We start from the raw sequence: 21,085 nt of genomic DNA, 5'->3' as shown, positions 1-21,085 counted from the left end.
AGGCGACCTTGATGTATTTCAGCATCCATTTGCTATTTCACTTTTTATTCTGTTTGTATATGTCCTATACATGTATAGAGCTGTGTTTGACACATTCTAAAATGCTAGATGTCTGGGAATAGATGTATACAGTTAGTTGTCTGTTTAGCACTATGCTCTTTAGATCATATTTTAAAATTTATCCTAGGCTTAACATGCAAATAAGGTGCAATTATAAGATCCTGGAAAACTAACAGGCTACAGTAAATATTTGCTCATCAATCCAAATATTTATTGAGCACCTTTACATGCAAGGCACTGTGGGACAGCTGAGACCAATGCTCGCAGTTGGAAACAGGAGAGATCGCAAAACAATGCTTCCAAGACTGCTTTCCTATTTAACAAAATCTCTTCCAACAGCACAGTTTACAAAAAGAGGATTTAGGAGACCTTAAGCTTGAGTTTAAAAATTCACAACTTACCCCATGGTTTTAGCTTCTCACCCTCCACACACACCTCCATCGCCTTTTTTCAACGTATGTCTTTGTGAGCAGTTCACTCATATTTAATATACTACAGTTATGCCTCAGCTAAACTTATATATATCAAATTATTTCTAACTTAATTTCAAAAATCCATTTTTTGACTGATTTTTCCCCTCCAAATGGCAATGACAGCACATTTCAGCTTAAAATTTCTCTGCACCCAGTCATTTCCCTCCATGTAAAATTTCGTTGAGATAATACGATTGATGCACTTTCTTCCCAACAATTTTGGGCTAGAAATGCATTGATTCTTGGTTATCAGTTACTCTCTGTAAAAGTACCTAAAAATATTCCCTGCACTGAGTTGTGTTTTTGTGTCTGTATGTGTTTTAAACTTCTAGGAGTAAGGAGCAAGGTTATTACTAATTTTTATAACTGTCTTCAAAGTATATTTACCTCTCAATTCACCTCATCTCATTTCAGCTAGTTGGGGGGGGGGGCGGATCTATACTACTAAATCCTGCCCAAAGTAATGTATGAATTGTCTGCCTTTCTTCTCTAGTCAGAGCATTCTCAAACTTGGTACAGAAAGGTCATTTATCAGCTAGTTCATCCATAATTCTGGAAAAACTGCACTTACTCTAAAATTATACAAAGTGACCAATTTGTAAGAAGAGTTCATATAACGAGTTTGATCTATTAGTGACTTTAAATAGATCAGAATAGCTTATTGGTTAAATGAGTCCTTTAATAAAATTTTGTTTAAACTGTGATATTATTTAACATATTATCTTGTCCTAAAAAATTAACCTATTGCCCCTTGGCCAAGAAGACTGTGATCACGCCCCCTGTTATTCCCTAAGATTAACAGATCTACTGCCTAGCACACTACTGGTACTATGAAGCTAGCCTTTCTTCACTGTAGAACAAAGACTTGCTGAGACGTAATGTACAAAATTTTGAAGTCTCCATGAACAACATGCTACAAGGATTATAACACTAAAACCCTCCCCAAATGGCATGTCAGAAACTTTGAGAACAAGAAGGTATTCCTATGCTAAAACTACTTCACTGGTACCTCTCTCAAATCTGCCTCAGGGCATCAGAATTCTCTATTCCAATTCAGCACAAACCTCCCAACACCAAGTCCTTCTTTAATGATTATAACTGATTTATTTCAGGTTTAAACATTCTTCCTTTCCATCATCAAACTTCTGTTCTTAGGTTTCTAAAAAAAATAGTCATTTTTCAAAAGCAGAAAAGGAAAGATATATATTTAATATATAAAAGAAAAGGCTAAATCTGACATAATTATATTCTTAAAAACATTCCATTTATTTACAATGTATAAAAAGGCGAATTATTGGTCTACTGAGATCATGCTTCTTACATAGTTAGGGTGAGAGCTCACTGTCCTCCAGATTCCTCAACTCCCTTCACTCAACTACATATCTTTCATAATCACACATGTAATTTTCATAGATCAGTTTCTTCTGGGGTAAAAGTTAAAAGGGTAGGAGTTTGGGGAGATTTTAGGCTTCTCTCAAGACTGCAGGATTGTTCTGAAGACCAAGTCCTCCTCGAATTGGCCCTGATGACTCCCTAGTTTTAAACGGTTTTGACACCACCACACCTTAGGGGTTTACAATGACTTCTGCAGCTTTCTCTGAACACCTGGAATTGTCCCTCATTTCCTTCTTCATACATCTCTCATAAGCCAAATCAAATACCCTCTAGTTGAGGAGAGATTCTATTTTATTCTAAAAAGGGTACAGTGCTCAGTAGCTAAAATAAAATGGTCCTTCTTTTCCTGAGGATTGCTTGCTCTCTTGCCTGCTTCCTTGGCTGACCTTCAATGAAGCCACAACAAAGAGCCTTGGGAAGTCAGGAGGAAATATGGGGAAGGGACAAGGAAGGAAATGGGAAACTACTATGCTTGGATTACCATTATTAGGGGGAGACAGGTAATGGGACTCCTTGACTAAGGCATTGAATGAAATCTACTGAGTAAAGAGGAATGCAAGAAGCTGAGGAGTACTCTTTGCCTACTTTAAGCTTCTTGAGTTAACTTTCAGAGGGAAAGTTAAGTGCTAATGAGCAGGTCTAGGAAGGCAGTAGCACAAAACCAACCAACAAAGAATTTGCTCACACTGCAATGTGTGGAGGAAGCAGTTTTTCCATCTTTTTTAATCTGTTGATTATTAGAGTTAATAAAGGGAACCAACCATAGGAAGTAATAATTCACTGGCTAAAACCATTCCAAAGTTGGTCTCACAACCTAGGTCTGAAGATATGTGGAACAGGATTTTGGATACAGAAGGCAGAGTATATAGAAGAAATAGTATCACCTAGGCACAGCCCAGGCACTGGAAGCTCTTGTGTTAGTGTTTCACAACACAAGCAAATCCTGTCAATGAAGACAGAATAGGGGTTACATTCCAAAATATAATTATTTAAGAAAGGCAAAATGCAGCAATTAAATCCCAGTCTATACATTTGCAGAATAGTGATTCTTGCCCCCAGGAGTTTCCAAGAGACCCCTCAAGTGCACCATGATTATTTACAAACTAGATAGGAAACATCATTTCTATACTCAATACAAATCTCATCTTCTAGGTTGAAAACTTCAGCCTTTGAGAAATCTATGAAAACAACTATACAAAAATATAAATATCTTTACAGTCTGTCAGCCCTTCATAGCCTGACAGCTAATGAGTGAAAAAGCTCTACAGATCATTGAATCCATGGTAGCAGATAATAAAAAATATATCTTGTGATTCAAATACTGCCTTATTTCCCTGGTAAAGAATACCTACTGTGACTTTTCTTTTACATCCTGTGCAGGTAATAGTGAGTGAAACCTTCAAGCACCAGGAGGCTGGTTTGACTTGAGAAATATCCAGCCCCACAATTTTTTGTTGTTGTTTGGCCACTGTCTCTGGTTTGGGGAGGGAATGCTTTTCATTTTAGCTGTCTCTTGAGTGATGTAATCTGTGAAATGGGAGGCTCCCTCTCTGCCTACCTCCAAAATAAATATTCCATGTAGAAATTCCTGGCACTGTGAAACGGTCTTTTCAACACCCAGAAAGACAATAAGAACTGCTTTTTTTTTTTAACATCTCAAAATTAAGATAAAAGCTAAAAAGCATCCCTACTTTACCAGAAGGCTTAAATTTATAATTCTGATTGAGAAGGTAAGAGAATGGAAGCTACTTGGGGTATGAAAGAGACAATTTTGCTGAATGACACAAAGTCCTTCACTTTGGTATTCCATGGCGCCCACACCACCTCTCCCTACTTGAAACACCAACCCAAAAACTCTCTCTTCCAAATTCCTTTGCACAAGCACATCACATTCCTTGGATTTCAGATTAAACAGCCCTACAGTTACCAGCTACAGTTCAGTCCGTAGCAACTCAAAGTCTCAAGCAGCTTTTTCTCTGAGAGGGAAGAACAAGGGACCATTGTTCTATGGACTCAGAGACTTGATATCACTTCCTTGGGTCAGAGGGGTACCTCATGTTCAGTAATGGATCACATCTTCTTAGAGAGAATGAGAGGACCCAGCACCACAAGTGAGGTAACACATTTTAACATGATCAGAATTTCATAGTAGCAATTTCGTATACCATGGTCAGCATCCTACACCTCCTTTCTCCATCATTATCCACTGCATCACCAAAGTTAGGGGATCAGAGTTCCATGACACAAAAAAACAGATGCCCACAGAGAGAGGAGATGGCATTCAATTTCCCTCACAGCCTGGCTTCTGCCAGAGGACAAATACGTTCATTTCCCTGCAGTACTTGGTGAAGACCCAGAATTGCCCAATTTAGCCACAACAGGTGCCAATGTGGGCATCACCTTGCTCTCCCGGCCCTCCTGGTCAGTCCCTGTTAAGTTCGTTTTGTGCCCAACAGACCCAATTTTGGCAGCTATAGGTGCCAAACAAGGCATCACCTTGAGACTCTGACCATCTGCATCACTGGAGGGATTAGCTACTTTTAAACCTAGAGGTGCCAACTTTGGCATTGGCCTCCACAAAGTATCTGTGCTGCTGTTCTCTAAGCCAGTCTTCATGTGTAGGACAGGAGGTGAGGACACACCTTCAGGCTCTGCAGGGAGGCCAGAAGTACTTTTCCCTCCATCGTTGGCCTTCCTGTGGGAAAGGAGGGAATCCTTTATCTCAGAGTCAATAACAATCTTAAGGACATCTGGCTCAGAAGCTGGTTCTGCAAGTTGTTTTTCATTTTCAGAAAGGTCATCATCTTCCAAATGCAAGAGGAGGGGACTGATGGAATCTCTCCCCTCTTGCCCATCAGGCAACTCTTTCAAACCAGTTTCCACATGGCCAACCCGGAAAGGTACTCTGTTTCCCGGAGGAACTTTATTGATAAAAGACTGTCGCGCATCCCCTGGGAACTCTGTACCCATAGGGCTGGGCAGTTCAGCCAGGCTAACAGAGTCATCATTTAGTTGTTGATTAAGAAAGGCAATTTCACTGAGTAATGAAGTCAGTGTTTCATCAGTATCATTCTCATCTTCCATATTAGTAAGTATTTCACTGGGATCCAGTGCCACTTCTGATGCTACCTTTCTCAGTTCCATCTCTATGCTTGAGTCCTTGAGCTCTTTCATCTTTAATTTATGAAATGTTGACTCCTTTGGTTTCAGTCTCTCCCCTCTTGATTCACTCTCTTTCCGTTTATACTGGATCTCTCTCATATTGCCAGAAATCTTTTTAGATAAGAATTCCTGTGCTTCCTGCATACTGGAAACATCAACTATTTGTGGAAAACCAGAATCTTTATTTGCCAGAAAAACCTTTGTTGGACCCAACACCACTCTGCGATCTCTATGGTTGCTTCTGGAAGAGAGTCTACCCGAATCTTCGAAGGAGTTTTCTTCATGCCTGATGGTGTCTTTCAGATGGTCAGGTGGCTTGCCATCAGATACTTCATGAGGATATTTGCTGCCACCTATATCTACCAAACCTCCCTCTGTGGCCAGTGATGTCACATTAACAATTCTTGGCATCATAAATAAGTCATCATTTTCTGAAAAAGAAAAAAAAAAAAACACCTCCTTTAGACCTACAGTGGTGAGCATCTTTCTCTCAATCATAACCTATGACTAGCTGTAGTCAAAATATGCCAGTCTACTTTTATTGAGAAGATGAAATATTAGTTCTTCAAATTACAGACGTATCCTAACAAGAAAATAGTCAAGTAAATCCAATCAAAATCTCTGATATTAATAAAAGTTCTATTTATCATTTTATAGAAATGCTCCAAGTTAATTCCTTATTCTGAGGCAGAAATGCATCTTGATTCTGTCCACCCAATTACCTACTACTCTAAAGGGTAAATGAGGCTCTAGGCAGCACTACGAGAAAGGACACTTCTCCCGATTGGGTTTAGTAGCAGCTGGAAAAATTACAGCTGACAATGGCAACAAACTAACTGGAGTTTAATTATTGATAAGTATATCTTTTATCTTAATAAAAATGTATATACCCAGACCCTAAATCATCAAAGTTGAGACTTCCTTTTCAACCCCCACCCCGTACCCCCAAAAAGGAGTGGTGGCTCAAACTGAATCAGGGCAGTAATGCAGGAGTATACCCTCTCTAAGTATAACACAAAATTAATAAATATTTAACCAATATCAAGAGCTAAGACAATGACCCGTCAACATCTTTCTTTTACTGTGACACCTTTTCTATTCTTTTCCTAATAGGAAATAAGTTTTATATATTCGTTTTTATATAATTGTTTATATAGATGTTACATGCATACATACTATTCCTAGAAATAGCTATATACAAAATAGTTCCCAATCCCAAGTAATACAGAACAATCAGTATCATAGATTAAGCTAAATAAGTTTTTTAAAAAGGGTCAACTCCCATCAAGGCAAATGCTAACAAAACAGGTCTTTAATGTTACTGATCATAATCAAAGGCTTTCTCTTGTCACTGGAAGATACCAGGAACAACTCTTTTTCACTACACTTATGACACACCTGAATGAGCCACAGCACTGCTGGCAACTTGAGGCTTCAGATCTGCTTCTAAGAAAGCAGGAGAAACAGTTACCACTGGTCCTGAGAATAGGGGACCTTTTAAGGTGAGCAACTGCCCTTGCGGAGTCATCACGAGGTTGGCAGAGGTGTGTGGAGTGTTAGAGGGTGAGATATTTTCTGTAAGGAAGATGGGAAGTTAGTTAAGGATAAAAGACTTTCAACTAAAGCTAGTGTAGCCCAGGAGTCTAAGCAGACATCCCTAAAACCACACTCTTACTTAAAAAGCAAAAATTCATAATTCAAATTTAGTCAGGGGACTTTTACTTGGAATTTTCTTTATAAACCATTTTTCACTGAGTAATGGTTACCTGCCCAATGATTCTCCTAAGGGAAAGAATTTATTTGTTGAAGAACAGAACTGTCAAAGCACTTTTTCCATGGGAATGCTTCTGAGAGTTTCAGGCAATTCAACAAGATGTTGCATAGCTATTCCAAATAATCAAAAGACAAATACAGGTCTTGATAGTGAGTTAGGATGTGGCAGAATGAAAGCATACATGATTCTACCCCTAATTTGCTTTCCTGTATACTTCTAACAGATTACTTCAAGTTTTAGACATCAGTTTCCCCACATGTGAAATGAAGTGGACTAAACAGTCACTGAAATTCTTTGATTTTGCAATGTTAAAACTAAATGCTCATGTTTCAGTATCCTACCTTCTATCTTTGTTTAATATAATAAAGCCAGATTTCCAGGCTCATACACTAGGCTACTCAGAGAGTAAAAAAGAATATACCATTCTCTAAGGATATAACCAAAAAAAGTAAAATAAATTGATAGCCTCACTTTAAAATTGACAGGAGAGCACAAGAATCCAAAACCAGTTCACTTTGTTCCTTGACAACAATTCATTAATAGACAAATTGATGGAAAATATAGCCAAAATTAAATTAATTTTTTTTTCTAATTTATTTGTCCCAGCTGGACTCATATTTCCTCAACTCATGGCCAGCACTGCAGGGAAATCAAGAGTTGATGTATAAAGTCTGAAAGGAGAACAGCTTAAAAAACTTACTGAAACAAACACTGGAAGGAAAAATAATCAGACATGATGGGCAGATAATGCTATCAGAAGTAGGTCTCATGTTACCCATGACTGGTAACTTCTTAGTATTTGCCCGAGTGTATTAAATTTAGAAACCAAAATCTAATGTAGTTAATACCATTAGTTAATAATACATTTCTGGGAAGCTGATTTGGGTCAACTGATAAGAGCATCCACCTACCACATGGCAGGTCCAGGGTTCAAACCCAGGGCCTCCTGACCCGTGTGGTGAGCTGGCCCATGCGCAATGCTGATGTGCACACAAGGAGTGCCATGCCACGCAGGGGTGTCCCCCGCAGAGGAGAACATGCACAAGGAGTGCGCCCCGTAAGGAGAGCCACCCTGTGCAAAAAAAGTGCAACCTGCCCAGGAGTGGCACCACACACACAGAGAGCTGATACAGCAAGATGATGCAGCAATGACAAAAAAAGAGACACAGTTTCCCAGTGCTGCTGACAAGAATACAGACAGACACAGAAGAACACACAGTGAACAGACACACAGAGCAGACAACTAGGGGAAGGAGGGGAAAATAAATAAATAAAAAATAAAAATCATTAAAAATACATTTCATCTTTACTTCATTTAATTAAAGCAAACTATGGCCACTAAACTGAGGTTCGCATCTACCTTAAAAAATGCAAAGAATGTCGCTCCTACCTGTAGCCTGGTCTCTCTTTCTCGAAAGAATCAAAGGTTTCCCCCTCCTGTTATTTATAAACATTTGTCCGAGATCTACAGATGATGATGATCCTTCCAGCTGTTTACTAATTATGGGAGACCCATCAAACTCATCTGGTGCCACCTTCTTTTTCCTTTTTTGTGCCTCTAGTGCTTGCTGTTTGGCATAAATATATTCTAGCTTCTTCAGGACCACTTCTTCTGTCTTACCTATAAGTTGATAGGGAATAAATTGTCATACTCTATATGATCTCAGAAAATAATGCGAAATAGCTGAAATCCAGTGATTAAACTACATATCCCCAAATTATGGAAGCAAGAGTCATTACAATCCAAAAGAAATGTTCCTCTCAGTCAAAAAATAACTCTGCTGTAAACTCTAGAAACCAAGCCTTAAACTAACTGAGGATTTTTCCTCACTAAAGCTGTTGTTAGGCTCTTTACCAGACATCATTCATGTATCTCACCTGAAAGAGATGATACTTTCCGTATCAAAATATTTCGTTTTCGAGTCAGGAGGTTTTTCTGTCCTATTAATTTGTCCGCCTGGTCTGTTAGTCCCTGAATTTCGCTGAATGCCTAGAATAGAAATAGTAATATCATGTCAATCACGTTTTCCTTCCTGAAAAACGGATGACTACACAATGAAAAAATTTCAATCTAATAATTTGGAGAATTTGATAATGCCATTTAAAATAATTTTTGATGTTTCAGTAATTTTTTATTAAGTTCCAGGAGGTTTTTCCAGCATACTTGTAGAGAACATAGATTATGAATATTTCCAAAGAGCATCAGTGAATAGTAACAGATGCTCCACTCTTACAAGGAGATACAAAACATTTATACTCTTGGGTTTTTGTTTTTTTTTTAGGAGGTACCAGGGATTGAACCTGGGACCTTATAAGTGCGAAGCAGGTGCTCAACCACTGAGCTACACCCACTTCCCTGTACTCTTGGATTTTTAACAAACAACTTGAAAATAATCTGCTAGTCTAAGTAAAACCTGGTTCAAATGCTTTGGACAAGAGGGATATGAATGCATTCCTCTTTCTTTAAAGAATTTAAATAAATTATCTTTGAGTATTTCAAACTTTCTTTTAAAATGACTGTCAAGCATGTTAAAAATAGTACTTAGCAAATTCAAGAATAATGTAACTTTCTCCGATCTCTCTATCACCATTGATCATTTGTTTATTTTGTGCTTTATACTGTTTTGAGTGCTACCAAGAACAACAATGTAAGGAAAATGTAAACAGAGTCTAGTTTCCAACTTTATTTTAAGGAAGAATAACTCTGCCCGTTAAGAACCTTTCACTGTAAAGCTACTCTGAGTCACCACAATGACTTTTCCCCCTAAGGGATCTGTTGGGTGTTCACTAGTTCACATTCAACTGTTAAATAGAAGGAGCTCTATTTCGATCTCCCCAATATGGCATTGGATTCCCTTTCTCAAAGAACCCCTAGAAGATTCTCTTAATCGAGCTCTTACTTGTCTCATTTACAAGGAACACTTACCCGAGTGAGAATGAGACTTTTGGAAACCTTGGAAGAATGAAGTAATCCCAGTGTCATCTTCAATTTCTCAAAGAGATCCCTCATTTCACCACGCCGCCGCCGCTCATTGGCAGTGTGTGTCCGGCGATAATATGCAAAAGCTTCTGCTTCTTTCTGTAGTTTTTCACTCCAGTAATCAGGCTTCAGTTTTAAAGGAGTTGATGGAGCCTATTCAAACAAACAGCACTGTTCTACTGTTTCCTGTTTCAGACACCCAAAATCTTCTTTTTGGGTAACTGTAACAGCCTCTCTGACTACTAGCATATCCTTCCTCAAAACTAACTTCAACAATATTGACAGTATAAATTCTAATACATGCTAATGCGATCTTATCACTAGCTCAAATTTCAGTTCTCAACAATGAAAGAATCTTGGGAATAGAGAATCTGAAAAGGCTTGATATAATTTATTATTTTTAAAACTTGTTTTCATACCAATTACATGAAAAAAATCAAGAAAATGTCGATTGGTATTAAACATTTAAAATATTTTTTTAAAAAAATTACGACCCTTCAAAATTTGGCCAAGGATCAACTTCTACTCCTCCTAAAAGCAGCCATTCCTAACTGCTAGAAATTCACAAAAACATATCCTGCCCCGCACATCCCTGCCATTATACAGGCAATTACTTCCACATGGATTACTCATTCCTCCCACCTAATACCCAAACATTTCTTTAACATTTAAAACTCAAATTTTGCATTTTTCAGGAAAGTCTCTAGCTTATTTCAATTTTTAAAATTAATTCTTTATAAGAAGTCATAGACGCACAGGGGTTTTAAAATACAAATACACCAAGAACTTATAATGAAAAACAACTGTGCCCTGTCCCTGTACCCAAATCATCAGAAACGACCACTTTTTTATTGTTAGTGCTTTTTCTGGTTTTCAATTCTATACCCTAAATAAAAAATAGTAATATAAGCTTATTCTTTCAATTTTAGATGTTGCCGACATTCTGTTATGCAGAAGAGTGATTTAGCTCACTTACCACCTTCTTACCACTCCCTACCTCATCTTCCGAATATAGTTACATCAAACTTATTCTTCTACTGATTCCCTTTAGAATTTGAAGTAATACAAAATTCTTTTTTTCTCATTTCATTAACTATAGACAGTACCTCTTGCAGTTCCACTTTGTAAATAAAATATCAGCACTTTATTCTTCCCTTTATTTATTCCTTCTTCCACCCCCCCAATTTATCATTTGTACTTATAAACTTACCAAGACTGAGATCATTCATAGTAGCAACACTATTATGACACTGTAAGTACAACTCATGCAAAGTAAAATTTCCTATCTTGTACAGTTTATTTCTTAGTTTTATATTTTCCCTCTGATGTTTCTTTCAATAACTATTTCTTAATCTGTTTGCCTTTATTATATCCTTGTTAGTATCCCAGAACTCTTAAATCATTACCTTTCTAAAGTTAGATCGATTACACATTCATATGGTGCATTAATAAGATATGGGAGAAAAAAAGATGGCCCAAGATAGAAAATTTATTCTGAAATTTAAACACAGCAAAACATAGCATATAATTTGCATGCAATAATTAGGACACATCAAAACAATGGATTATGTTATAAATAAGGTGTTATGAAGACTTGTTGAATCTGGAAAATGTTTTAGGATAAATGAAAAAATAAAACAAATATAGTGACAAATGCAAAATGATTACAACTGCGCAAATATATATCTTATGACATCCCCAAAACCAGGTCAAAGTCAAACTAATCATCCTGTGGTTTTTTAAAAGACCTGAATGCTAACCTCCTCCACCTCCATCAATGTCTTTATCTCTCAAATTAAAATAACAGAAACACCAGTGAAAAACATTTTAAACAACCAAACTCTTTTCCACTATTAGTTTTAGTAAAGATGAAGAGAAAACTCTGCTTAATAATGCAGCCATGATATTATACACCTCATATATTAAGAGAACTAAAGAAGGTTTATAATTTCATGGCTCCTTGAAATGCTAGCTAGCCATCTTTAGAGTAATCAATTTTTTAGGTTACTGAAAATCATGAGCCAAGAAAAGAAGAATGCCAGCTTTGTTTTACATCAAATCATTACATTACTGGATTAGTTTTCAAATAAGCATAACTATTTTCATAAACCCCTTATCCATTTTAACTTCTCAAAATTATTCTATCACCTGAGGGGATTAGAATAATTAAGGGGTGGGAGTAGAGGAACAGTAATAGTATAATTTCAAGGAGCAGGGGGAGCTGATTATATTAATCCACTGGTAAAAATAATCCTGGAAAAAAAATCAAACCCATTTTGTTTTAACCTTAAGGACAAATGTTATCCATTTTATAACTTTTATACTTATCCATTATATATATCATAAGTACCTTTCGACTCCTTTCAGCAGCTTTCTCTTCTGTAGAGATATGGGTATGGCACCTAGATAAAAACAATAATTTAAAATGTCTTACTGAAATTCAGTATTTTAGTTATAATAAACCAAATCATCCCAAAATGTCTAAATGTAACTAGCTTCTTTTCCTCAAATCTCCTATGTGGCCATTTTATTCAACAATATACATTTCACAGATTTTTTCTCTGAGAAGTATAAATAACCCCTGAAATGGCAAGTTACATTTTTCAGTCATGAAATATTTCAGACATACAAATATGTAGAGAAAAATATATAATGAACACCTAGGTATCTACCAGCTAGTTTAATAAATAAAACAGTTCAAAAAGAGATGAGTGCGGCGGACTTGACCCAGTGGTTAGGGCATCTGTCTACCACATGGGAGGTCCACGGTTCAAACCCCGGGCCTCCTTGACCCGTGTGGAGCTGGCCCATGCACAGTGCTGATGTGCGCAAGGAGTGCCCCCTGCATAGGGGAGCCCCACACACAAGGAGTGCACCCTGTAAGGAGAGCCGCCCAGCACAAAAGAAAGTGCAATCTGCCCAGGAATGGTGCAGCACACACGGAGAGCTGACACAAGATGACGCGACAAAAAGAAACACAGATTCCCATGCCGCTGACAACAACAGAAGCGGACAAAGAAGACACAGCAAATAGACACAGAGAACAGACAACTGGGGTGGGGGGGAGGGAAGGGGAGAGAAATAAATAAATAAATCTTAAAAAAAAAAGAGAGAGAGAGATGAGATCCTATGTTTGGTCTACCCAGTCACAGTGCCTTCCTTCCTTCACAGGTAAACACTCCCAAATTCACTCCCAAATTCAGTTTACCATGAACATCTTTACACTTTTACGTTAGGAATGTATGATATAACCCTAAACAAAAATACTTCGCATTTTAAATATATTATACTGTATATAGCTTTCTGAAACTGATTTGTTTCACTCAACACTGCATTTGAGATATGTTGATATATATAGTTCTAGTTCAATTTAACTATATTATTCTATTATCTAAATTTAACAAAATGTATTTCTTCAGAATGTTAGCAGTTATGTAGGTTGTTTCCAAATTTTCACAATGGCAAACAATACAGTAATGGATCGTTCCATACGTAACACCTTATACATACATGTGATCTTTTCTAGGCTACATACCTTGGAGTAGAATTGCTAGGTGGAAAGAAGGCATGTGCATCTTCAACTTTAGTAGATGTCAAACTGCTCTCTAAAGTAGTTAAAATATTTTACACTCCTACCAGCAGTAAGAGTTCATGTCCTATATTCCATACCTAGATAACTGTGGGATATCAGATTTTTCAATTTTTGACAATTTCTGGGTGTGAACTGGTAAAGTCATTGTGACTTAATTTGCATCTCCCTAAATATTTGTGAGCCTGGACATTTTTGCACGTTTACTGCCCTTACCAGTTTCCTCTTCTGTTAACTGTCCATTGATATCCATTATGTACTTTTCTACTAGATATTTTTCTTACCAACTTACAACAATTTAAAAAATATCCTTAATACTAAATCCTTTGTCAGTTATATGTACTGCAAATGCTTTCCTTATAGTGTGAGTTTCTACTTTGACTGTTTTCAGTGTGTTGATAGAAATTTTTTATTTTAACTGTGCCTTTAAAGTTTGTATTCTTTATGTGTGGTTATCATTGGCCCTATTCTAATTCACAAACATGGTATCTCTCCATTTACTGAATTTTTCTTCAATGCCATTCAAGAAAATTTTATAAAAATCTTGTGCAGCTTGTTAGATTTACTCCTAGATGGTTTTTTTGTTACTTTTGTAAAAGGTATTTATTACATTTTTTGTTTGTTGTTATTATTTAGGAACTCAATTTTAGTATACTGAACTTATATCTAAGCAATGCTGTTGATCTTCTTAAATCTAATTCGGTTTTTAAGGGACTTAAATCCTTACAGGTTTTACCAGTGGGCTACCAAAGTCGCCCACAAATGGTCTATAGTGAAGAAAACTACTAGTCCTACTACTACTCACTCCTTAGACTTTCTTACTATCAATAGGGATGAAGACTTAACTTTTTTCAATTGCTATTTTATATGGCAGTTCACAAAGTAACAACAAAACATCTGGCACACACACAAAAAACTCACATCTTTCTTTCCTTCTTTCTTACCCCAATCCCTAAGCAATACAAGGCTTACTAAAACAGAAAATGAAATAAATTGTCCTGAGGAATTCCTCATATGTCCTCTATATTTTCATCTTGTTGGATAAAAGGAAGAGAAAATGTTCCTACCTATATCCTCTACCTAAGATTAGAATTTAATGCATGCCTTCCTCTTTTTTTTTTTTAAGATTCATTTATTTCTCCCCACTCCCGTTCCTCCTGTTACATTGGCTCTCTCTGTCTAATCACTGTGTGTTCTTCTGTGTCTGCTTGTATTCTCATTAGGCGGCTCTGGGAACCAATCCTGGGACCTTCTGGAGTGGGACAGACGCAATTACTTTCTTGTGCCACCTCAACTCCCTGTTCTGCTATGTCTTATTTTCTCTCCTGTGTGTCCTGTTGTGTCATCTTGCTGCACCAGCTCTCCGCAACGGCCAGCACTCCTGCGTGGGGCAGCATTCCCTCATGGGTCGGCACTCCTCATAGGCCAGCTTGCCCTCAGGAGGAGGCCCTGGGCATCGAACCCTGGACCTCCTGTATGGTAGATGGGAGCTCAATTGGTTGAGCCACATCTGTTTCCCTAATGCCTTCCTCTTAAAAACATAAATGAACTAGCCTTTGTTGAGTAATTTACTTGTGTCAGTTATTATGCTAGTTGCATGTATTATTTCATTTACCACTCAAATGGGGTAGGGTGTTTTCCTCATTTCAGAGGTAAAGTACCTGAGGTTCAGAGAGACTAAAGACTTGCCCAAGGTTAAAGACACTAGCAATGTTAGGAATGTAATACTGTGTGTCAACCTCCAAAAGCATGTTACTCATGTTTTCACACAGCCTCCTAGCAATAACCAAGGCAAACTAATTAACTCCTGAATTCTAGCTTTGCTCCTCATCTAATAATCCGGAAAAATCTAGAGGAATAAAGGAACCAAGGTCAGTTAGTTGCACAAAGTTCTTACATGAAATGTTTAGTTTTGTTTCTGGTTACATACACACATATCACTCCAAAGAGAAATAAGACTTACAGCTGTTTGGAAGACTGTATGGGGGCAGCTGTGGTTTTCATGTGGGCAACATTAATTTCCTCTGGGAGGTCTTCCACAGTCTCAATGTCCACCTGTTCCTCATCATCCTCAGTGTATTCTACACAGTTATTCTGAAATAAATCATTACAACAGTAAATAATGTATTGGGAAGCAAGCACACCTAAATTTTTCAAGTGAATGCTCCTCTATCAAACTAAAGCCAGACACTGATCTTATACAATGAGTACTGATAACCCTAAACTTATTCATCATAAGAAGGAATTAAGTCAGAAAGGCAACATATGATTAGAGTTAACAACCAGGAACTATACTTCATAAGCCATGAATATATATTAAACAAAGATCATTCAACTGAGCAGAGTCCCCAAAGGGCTGGATTGATGTGCCAGTGTCCTTTCTAGTGTACACAATTCAGGTACAGAAACATTAAGGCTTCATGCACCTTAAGATCAAACAGAGGGGAGTGAATATAGCTCAGTAGTTAAGCAACAGCTTCCCATATACGAGGTCCTGGGTTTAAATCCCTAGTACCTTCTAAACAAGGAAACTAAGATCTAACAGGAATAAAATAAAACTTGGTCATGGGGGCGGAAAGCAGAAAGAAAATCTCAGGTTCTGTTTTAAGGATACTCATACCTAACGTGATATCAGACACCCACAAATTAACACACAATAAAATACTCAAGGCAGATACAGTATAACCCAGAAAGACTTCTGTCTCTCAACCACACAGTGAGAGCTTCTGAAGAATTTCAGATTTTATGAGCAACCCAGGCTTGCTGTACTTGATTATATCAAAAAATGAGTCAATCAGTAAGCATTTATTGAGCCTGTCACAGAAACTCGCTGTATATTTTATGACAGAATTATACTGATGTATGAGATATGCAGATATTTTTAAGTCCAGCTTTAAAAAGTAGCATTTACTCTACCAGAAACTAAACGGGGAATGTGTTATCTATAATTGTACTGTACCAGAGAGAAACAACTCAAAATATGAAGAATTAAGCATCCCAATCATCTTATTAATGCTATGTTTAAACTTGTTGGAAAAATTACTTACCCCCAAATTACAGGCTCCACAAGGCTAACAAACACTAAATGCAAGCCTTCAGGCTACTGAACTCTAGCTTCCTTATGTTCCCCACCCCAATTTAAGCACTTTACTTTTCTATTCGGTCACCAAGACCTTTACCCAAAGATCATGTTTGCTAAATTAACAGAGTCGCAACAGAATTTAAAAGTAGAGTTTGAATGATAATGTAGTAGGGAAAAGCTATACAATAATGAAGCTGAGGAATGTTTGCATAAATACCATCCAATAAACTTCAAAATAGAAGATTTAAATGAAAGCCATTACTTAAAACTTTCCTCACACTATTCCAACATAATACTAATCACAAGCATAAAGATATCAAAAGTGTGGGACATGTACATAAATAAAATGCAGAATTTAAATTTTAGAGATGATGTAATATGATGCCCTTGTTTTGTTTTTTAAAAAAGCCAGTGGACCTTGTTTGTGATTGGCATTTCTATTCCCTATTAGGATATTCAAGCAAAGCTATTCCGTATAATTAAGACACTCTACAGTTTATTAAATAGTCAATGCCACTAAATAGCAACAGTTTTTACTGGCTTTAAAGTTGGATTGTTTTTGATCTGACACCTACCCTAGGCTAACAATGGGAGACTTGGCAAAAAGCACCAGAAGATTCCCAGTGTTAACTCCTACATTCAATGAATTAAGCAGGTTCTTCAATAACCCACAAAATATGTGTCTTTGGAAAGGATTAGGCTCTATAGAGTGGGTGTAAGGCAAATGCATATACAATCATCCAATTTCAGGGCTAGATTCTTATTTTTTAAATGAGATAACTCAGGTACAGAAATAAATAGCACAAGAACATTAAAATATTTAAACATTTTAGAGTTTTTAAATAGTAATGTTTGTGCTATGTTTTTACATTCATAAGGCACAACATTCTGTGCAAAGGGTTACATCATCTAATTCCAAAGAGAAGGACACAATTTAGACTTAAGGGCACTGCAGAGGCAGCTGGCTATGGTCTCTCTCTGTTTTACCTAAGACCTTATACCTGTTTTTGTAAATAAAACTTAACTGGAACACAGCCACGCTCATTCACTTACAGCTTGTCTATGGCTGCTTTCATGTACAGAGGCAGGAGAACAGCTACAACAGTGACCCAAGGAGCCCACAAAAGTCTAAAACATTTACTCTGAGCCTTTATTAAAAAAGTTCGCTTAATACCTGCCCTGTATCATATCTGACCCTCAAGTTACTTAGTACATAACACTAAATAGAAAGTCTAGGAAAACAGCTTTAGAAAAAACTAAAACAGTCATATTACAAAGGAAGAAGACCAGAGTTCAGAATATAAATTCTAGAGACTGAATATGTGATGTATAAGATAATTAAAAAGTTAAAGCAGGATTATATTAAATTCCTAGATGGTATTTTCTAGTTTCCACAGCCTCCCAAATAAAAAAAATAAAAAATAAAAAAACCTCTCTCTAAATGCAGGTAGATAAGTACTCCTCTAGTTCTAAGGACACCCATTCCCTATTTCTTATACATCTACCAGATAAACAACAATCACCTCACATAAAAAATGTCACAGAAACTGACTCAGATCAAATGGGAGTACTGGTTCCAATATTTCTATTTTTAAAACCAACCTGATAGGGACCCTCAATCACCTGTCCCCGAAGGCTTAAGCCAATGTTCCGATAATATCAGACAAGTCTCAAAAGAATATAAGCTCAATAAATGTTGACTGACACAGCCTAAAAACTAAAATCATTTAATCATTATCTAAACCCAGACATTCAATTTAATATATTAGTTCTCAGTTATCTTCTGGGAAAGCTACTGTCTCTAATAAATCATTTAAATCCTTGAAGGTTTCAGTCACAACAAAAACAGGCTCACCACCTTTTCTACATCATCAACCTCCTCACTCTGGTAGTCAGAAACAACATCCACAATCTCATCAATAGAATCATCGGTTTTCTCATTCTCATCTTCCTCATCCTCATCTTCCAAATCCAAAACAGTGAGGTCAGCACTGCTTCTACCACCCTTCTTCTCTTGCTTTGATGGTATCTGTTCTCCTGGTAGCAGTAAGTGACCCTGAAAATGTCCATCTTCTCTGCTGCCTTTTGTAGCTCTCCTAGGAACAATGGAAAAGGCTGCAGGATTAGAAATCCTACTCCAAGAATCACATTCAGTTTTTAAAACTCCGGCATTCTCAGTGGTTCCGCTTTTCCCAAGTATGTCAGAGATGTCTTGTTCTTGTTGATACACATGTGAATTTTCCTGACATGTCTTTGTTACTTTAATTAACTGTTCCTCTGCCTCTTTCTTACATTCTTGTGACGTTGCAACACAATTCCGGGTGAAAGGGCCCTTCAGGTGTTTTCTCCATCTTTCCCGAATACTGTCCTTCTCCAGAGAGTCTTTACCTCTCTTCTCCTTGACCTCTGGCTGTGGATTCAACTGCTGCTCCCCAACTTTGCTCCCTGATAATCCGAGTTTACTCTCTTCCTTAGAGATGACTGGAAATTCGTTTGATTTTTCCTCTGGATTGTTTTCTCCTTTCTGCTGTTCCACTTTCACATCACCAAGCTTTTTAAGCTGTACATTACTTATACTCTGGACTGTCGTATTACTGGCTTTTTCAGAAATGGTCTTAACTTCCAGAAGAGTCAGTTTTTCTTTGGAATTGTTATGATTCCTAATACCACACTCCTCATTAAGATCTTTACACTCTTCACCTGTTTGTGACCCAGCACCAAAAGAAGGTTTAGAAGATGCAGCAGTTGCAGGGCCTTCTTCCATAAGGGATTCTTCATCCAAATGATTAACCCTATCTTCCAAGGAATCATTCAGGTTTTCTGCTGAGGCAGTAGCTGCTCTGGGGTTTTGCTTCATAATATTAGCCTCAGGATCTACAGTATCTCCTTCTGACTGTAGAGGCTTCTTAATTTCCTGCTCTGATAAAGAGCTCGTTTCATCTTTCTGGTCTGCATTCTGGGATTCTCTCTTCATCTGAAGGGAAGCAACATGTTGAAGAATGGAACTGGGAATGGGCTTTTGCCCTGGGAGCTGCAACAAGGCAAAACTGCCAGACTGCAGAGGAATAAGACTGGCTGTACCAAGAGACTGCCCGCCTGAGCTACATGGAATTTTAGTTTCAGAGCCTGTTTTGCTTGTAAAGCTTTGAGGTTCAGGAGGGGAAATCCTCAGGGTCAAAGTACCAGCCTGAGACATAAAACTAGGTCCAGAGGAAAGCAATGATGGTGCCTGAGTGATAACATTCACTGCTGTAGAAGACCCAACAGCCTGAATTACAGGATTCACAACAGAGAAAGCAGAAGACGAAGCAGAAGTTGGTGGAGTCTCAGAAGGTTTGGAAGGAGCAGGTAATCGGATTCCCATCACAGATCCTGGTAAGAAAAAGAAAATTTTAAATTGCCATTGCCCATATCAAAACTTTCAAGGCACTCTTTTCTTTTTGGACAAGCAACTCTAAACGACCAAGAAAACCAATCCCCGTACATTAACATACAACATGGCACACCACCAACTGTTTCAACAAAAGAAAAACCCACTAGAAATATCACCAAGTTTATACCTGGGTTCCGAAACATGACAGGCTGTAAACTGGGCTGAGTATTAGAGCCTCGGAGTTGATGCAAAGGGAGGAGTTGGACAATCTGCCCATTAGGATGTCTGAATAGATTCATTCCACTTGGGCTCCTAACAGGCTGCAAGACCATCCGGTGTCCCTGAAGTTGCGTGTTGGGGATAGGTCTAAGAGTAGGAGAGCCCTGCTGCACTGGAATCAACAACAATCGAGGTCCAGCACGTTTCATTGTGTTAGGAGAGACTTGAGGAGCCACTGGAATCTGAGGAGCATTTTCTGAAAAACAGAAAAAGGAAACATAGTATCAGAATTCCCCTTTAACACATGTAGGAAAACACTATTATGACATAGAATCTGACCATGCCACAAATTACTAACTTGAATTATGAAGTTGGTGAAATCCTGTACCGTTATGATACAATATTTAATAGTTCTATGACTGAGAACAATTTCTTTTAAATCTAAGAAATTATCCAAACCGCTAAAGGCTTTATATTTAGAATGGTAAAAAAGAAAGCAACAATTGTCAAGAAGTGCATTTAAAGGGATAATGCTTTTTATCAAATGAAAAACAAGGGCAGGCCTGTAAATCTGGATTCTCAAAGTTAAAGAGATCATTTATGATAAATTTTTCTGTGTCAGTTTTTAAATTACGGCTGGTAAAATTTACAGATCTATGACTTCAGCCCACACTCAAGTAAGAGAAGGTCCAGGGACAAAAATGAGGTATAAAGCTTCTTTGCTTTTAAAATTTACCAATGAATAGGCAAAGCTTAAAGATTTGTGGAAACTACATTTTTCCCCAAAGGGGGGGGGAACCCCCCCACACACCCAAATGGAGTGAAATTAAGAAACATCACAGAAGCAGGGAAATAAAACCTGGTTAGAAAGAGGCTAAAGAGTTTTAAAACAAACATAAAAAACAAAAATGTAATGCAGAAAGTATGAATTAAGAGCATTTTCAAACAATTAATAGTACCAAAAGATGACCTTTAATA

General features: G+C 37.4%; 1 protein-coding gene across 22 annotated transcripts in view; it reads right to left on the bottom strand.

The window, feature by feature from the left end:
• Positions 1 to 1,721: 1,721 nt before the first annotated feature.
• The window catches only part of MGA (MAX dimerization protein MGA), a 208,246-nt gene continuing 188,882 nt past the window's right edge, over positions 1,722 to 21,085 (bottom strand). For 9 of the 22 annotated variants that reach the window (XM_058293961.2, XM_071214120.1, XM_058293972.2 and 6 more), the window contains 9 exons: positions 20,076 to 20,363; positions 18,371 to 19,887; positions 15,397 to 15,527; positions 12,195 to 12,246; positions 9,791 to 9,997; positions 8,743 to 8,854; positions 8,255 to 8,485; positions 6,489 to 6,665; positions 1,722 to 5,521 (listed from right to left, as the gene is read on the bottom strand). In XM_058293961.2, the coding sequence (XP_058149944.1) occupies positions 4,254 to 5,521; positions 6,489 to 6,665; positions 8,255 to 8,485; positions 8,743 to 8,854; positions 9,791 to 9,997; positions 12,195 to 12,246; positions 15,397 to 15,527; positions 18,371 to 19,887; positions 20,076 to 20,363 (3,983 nt within the window). In that variant the 3' untranslated portion in view covers positions 1,722 to 4,253. The remainder of the gene's footprint in view (positions 5,522 to 6,488; positions 6,666 to 8,254; positions 8,486 to 8,742; positions 8,855 to 9,790; positions 9,998 to 12,194; positions 12,247 to 15,396; positions 15,528 to 18,370; positions 19,888 to 20,075; positions 20,364 to 21,085) is intronic. The other 13 variants (XM_058293978.2, XM_071214122.1, XM_058293962.2 and 10 more) reach the window with 5 other exon arrangements.

This window comes from Dasypus novemcinctus, chromosome 3 (assembly GCF_030445035.2).
Source record: "Dasypus novemcinctus isolate mDasNov1 chromosome 3, mDasNov1.1.hap2, whole genome shotgun sequence".
Classification (NCBI taxonomy): Eukaryota; Metazoa; Chordata; class Mammalia; order Cingulata; family Dasypodidae; genus Dasypus; species Dasypus novemcinctus.
The sequence above is the reverse complement of the archived record's forward strand: the minus strand, read 5'-3'. Positions and strand labels throughout refer to the sequence as shown.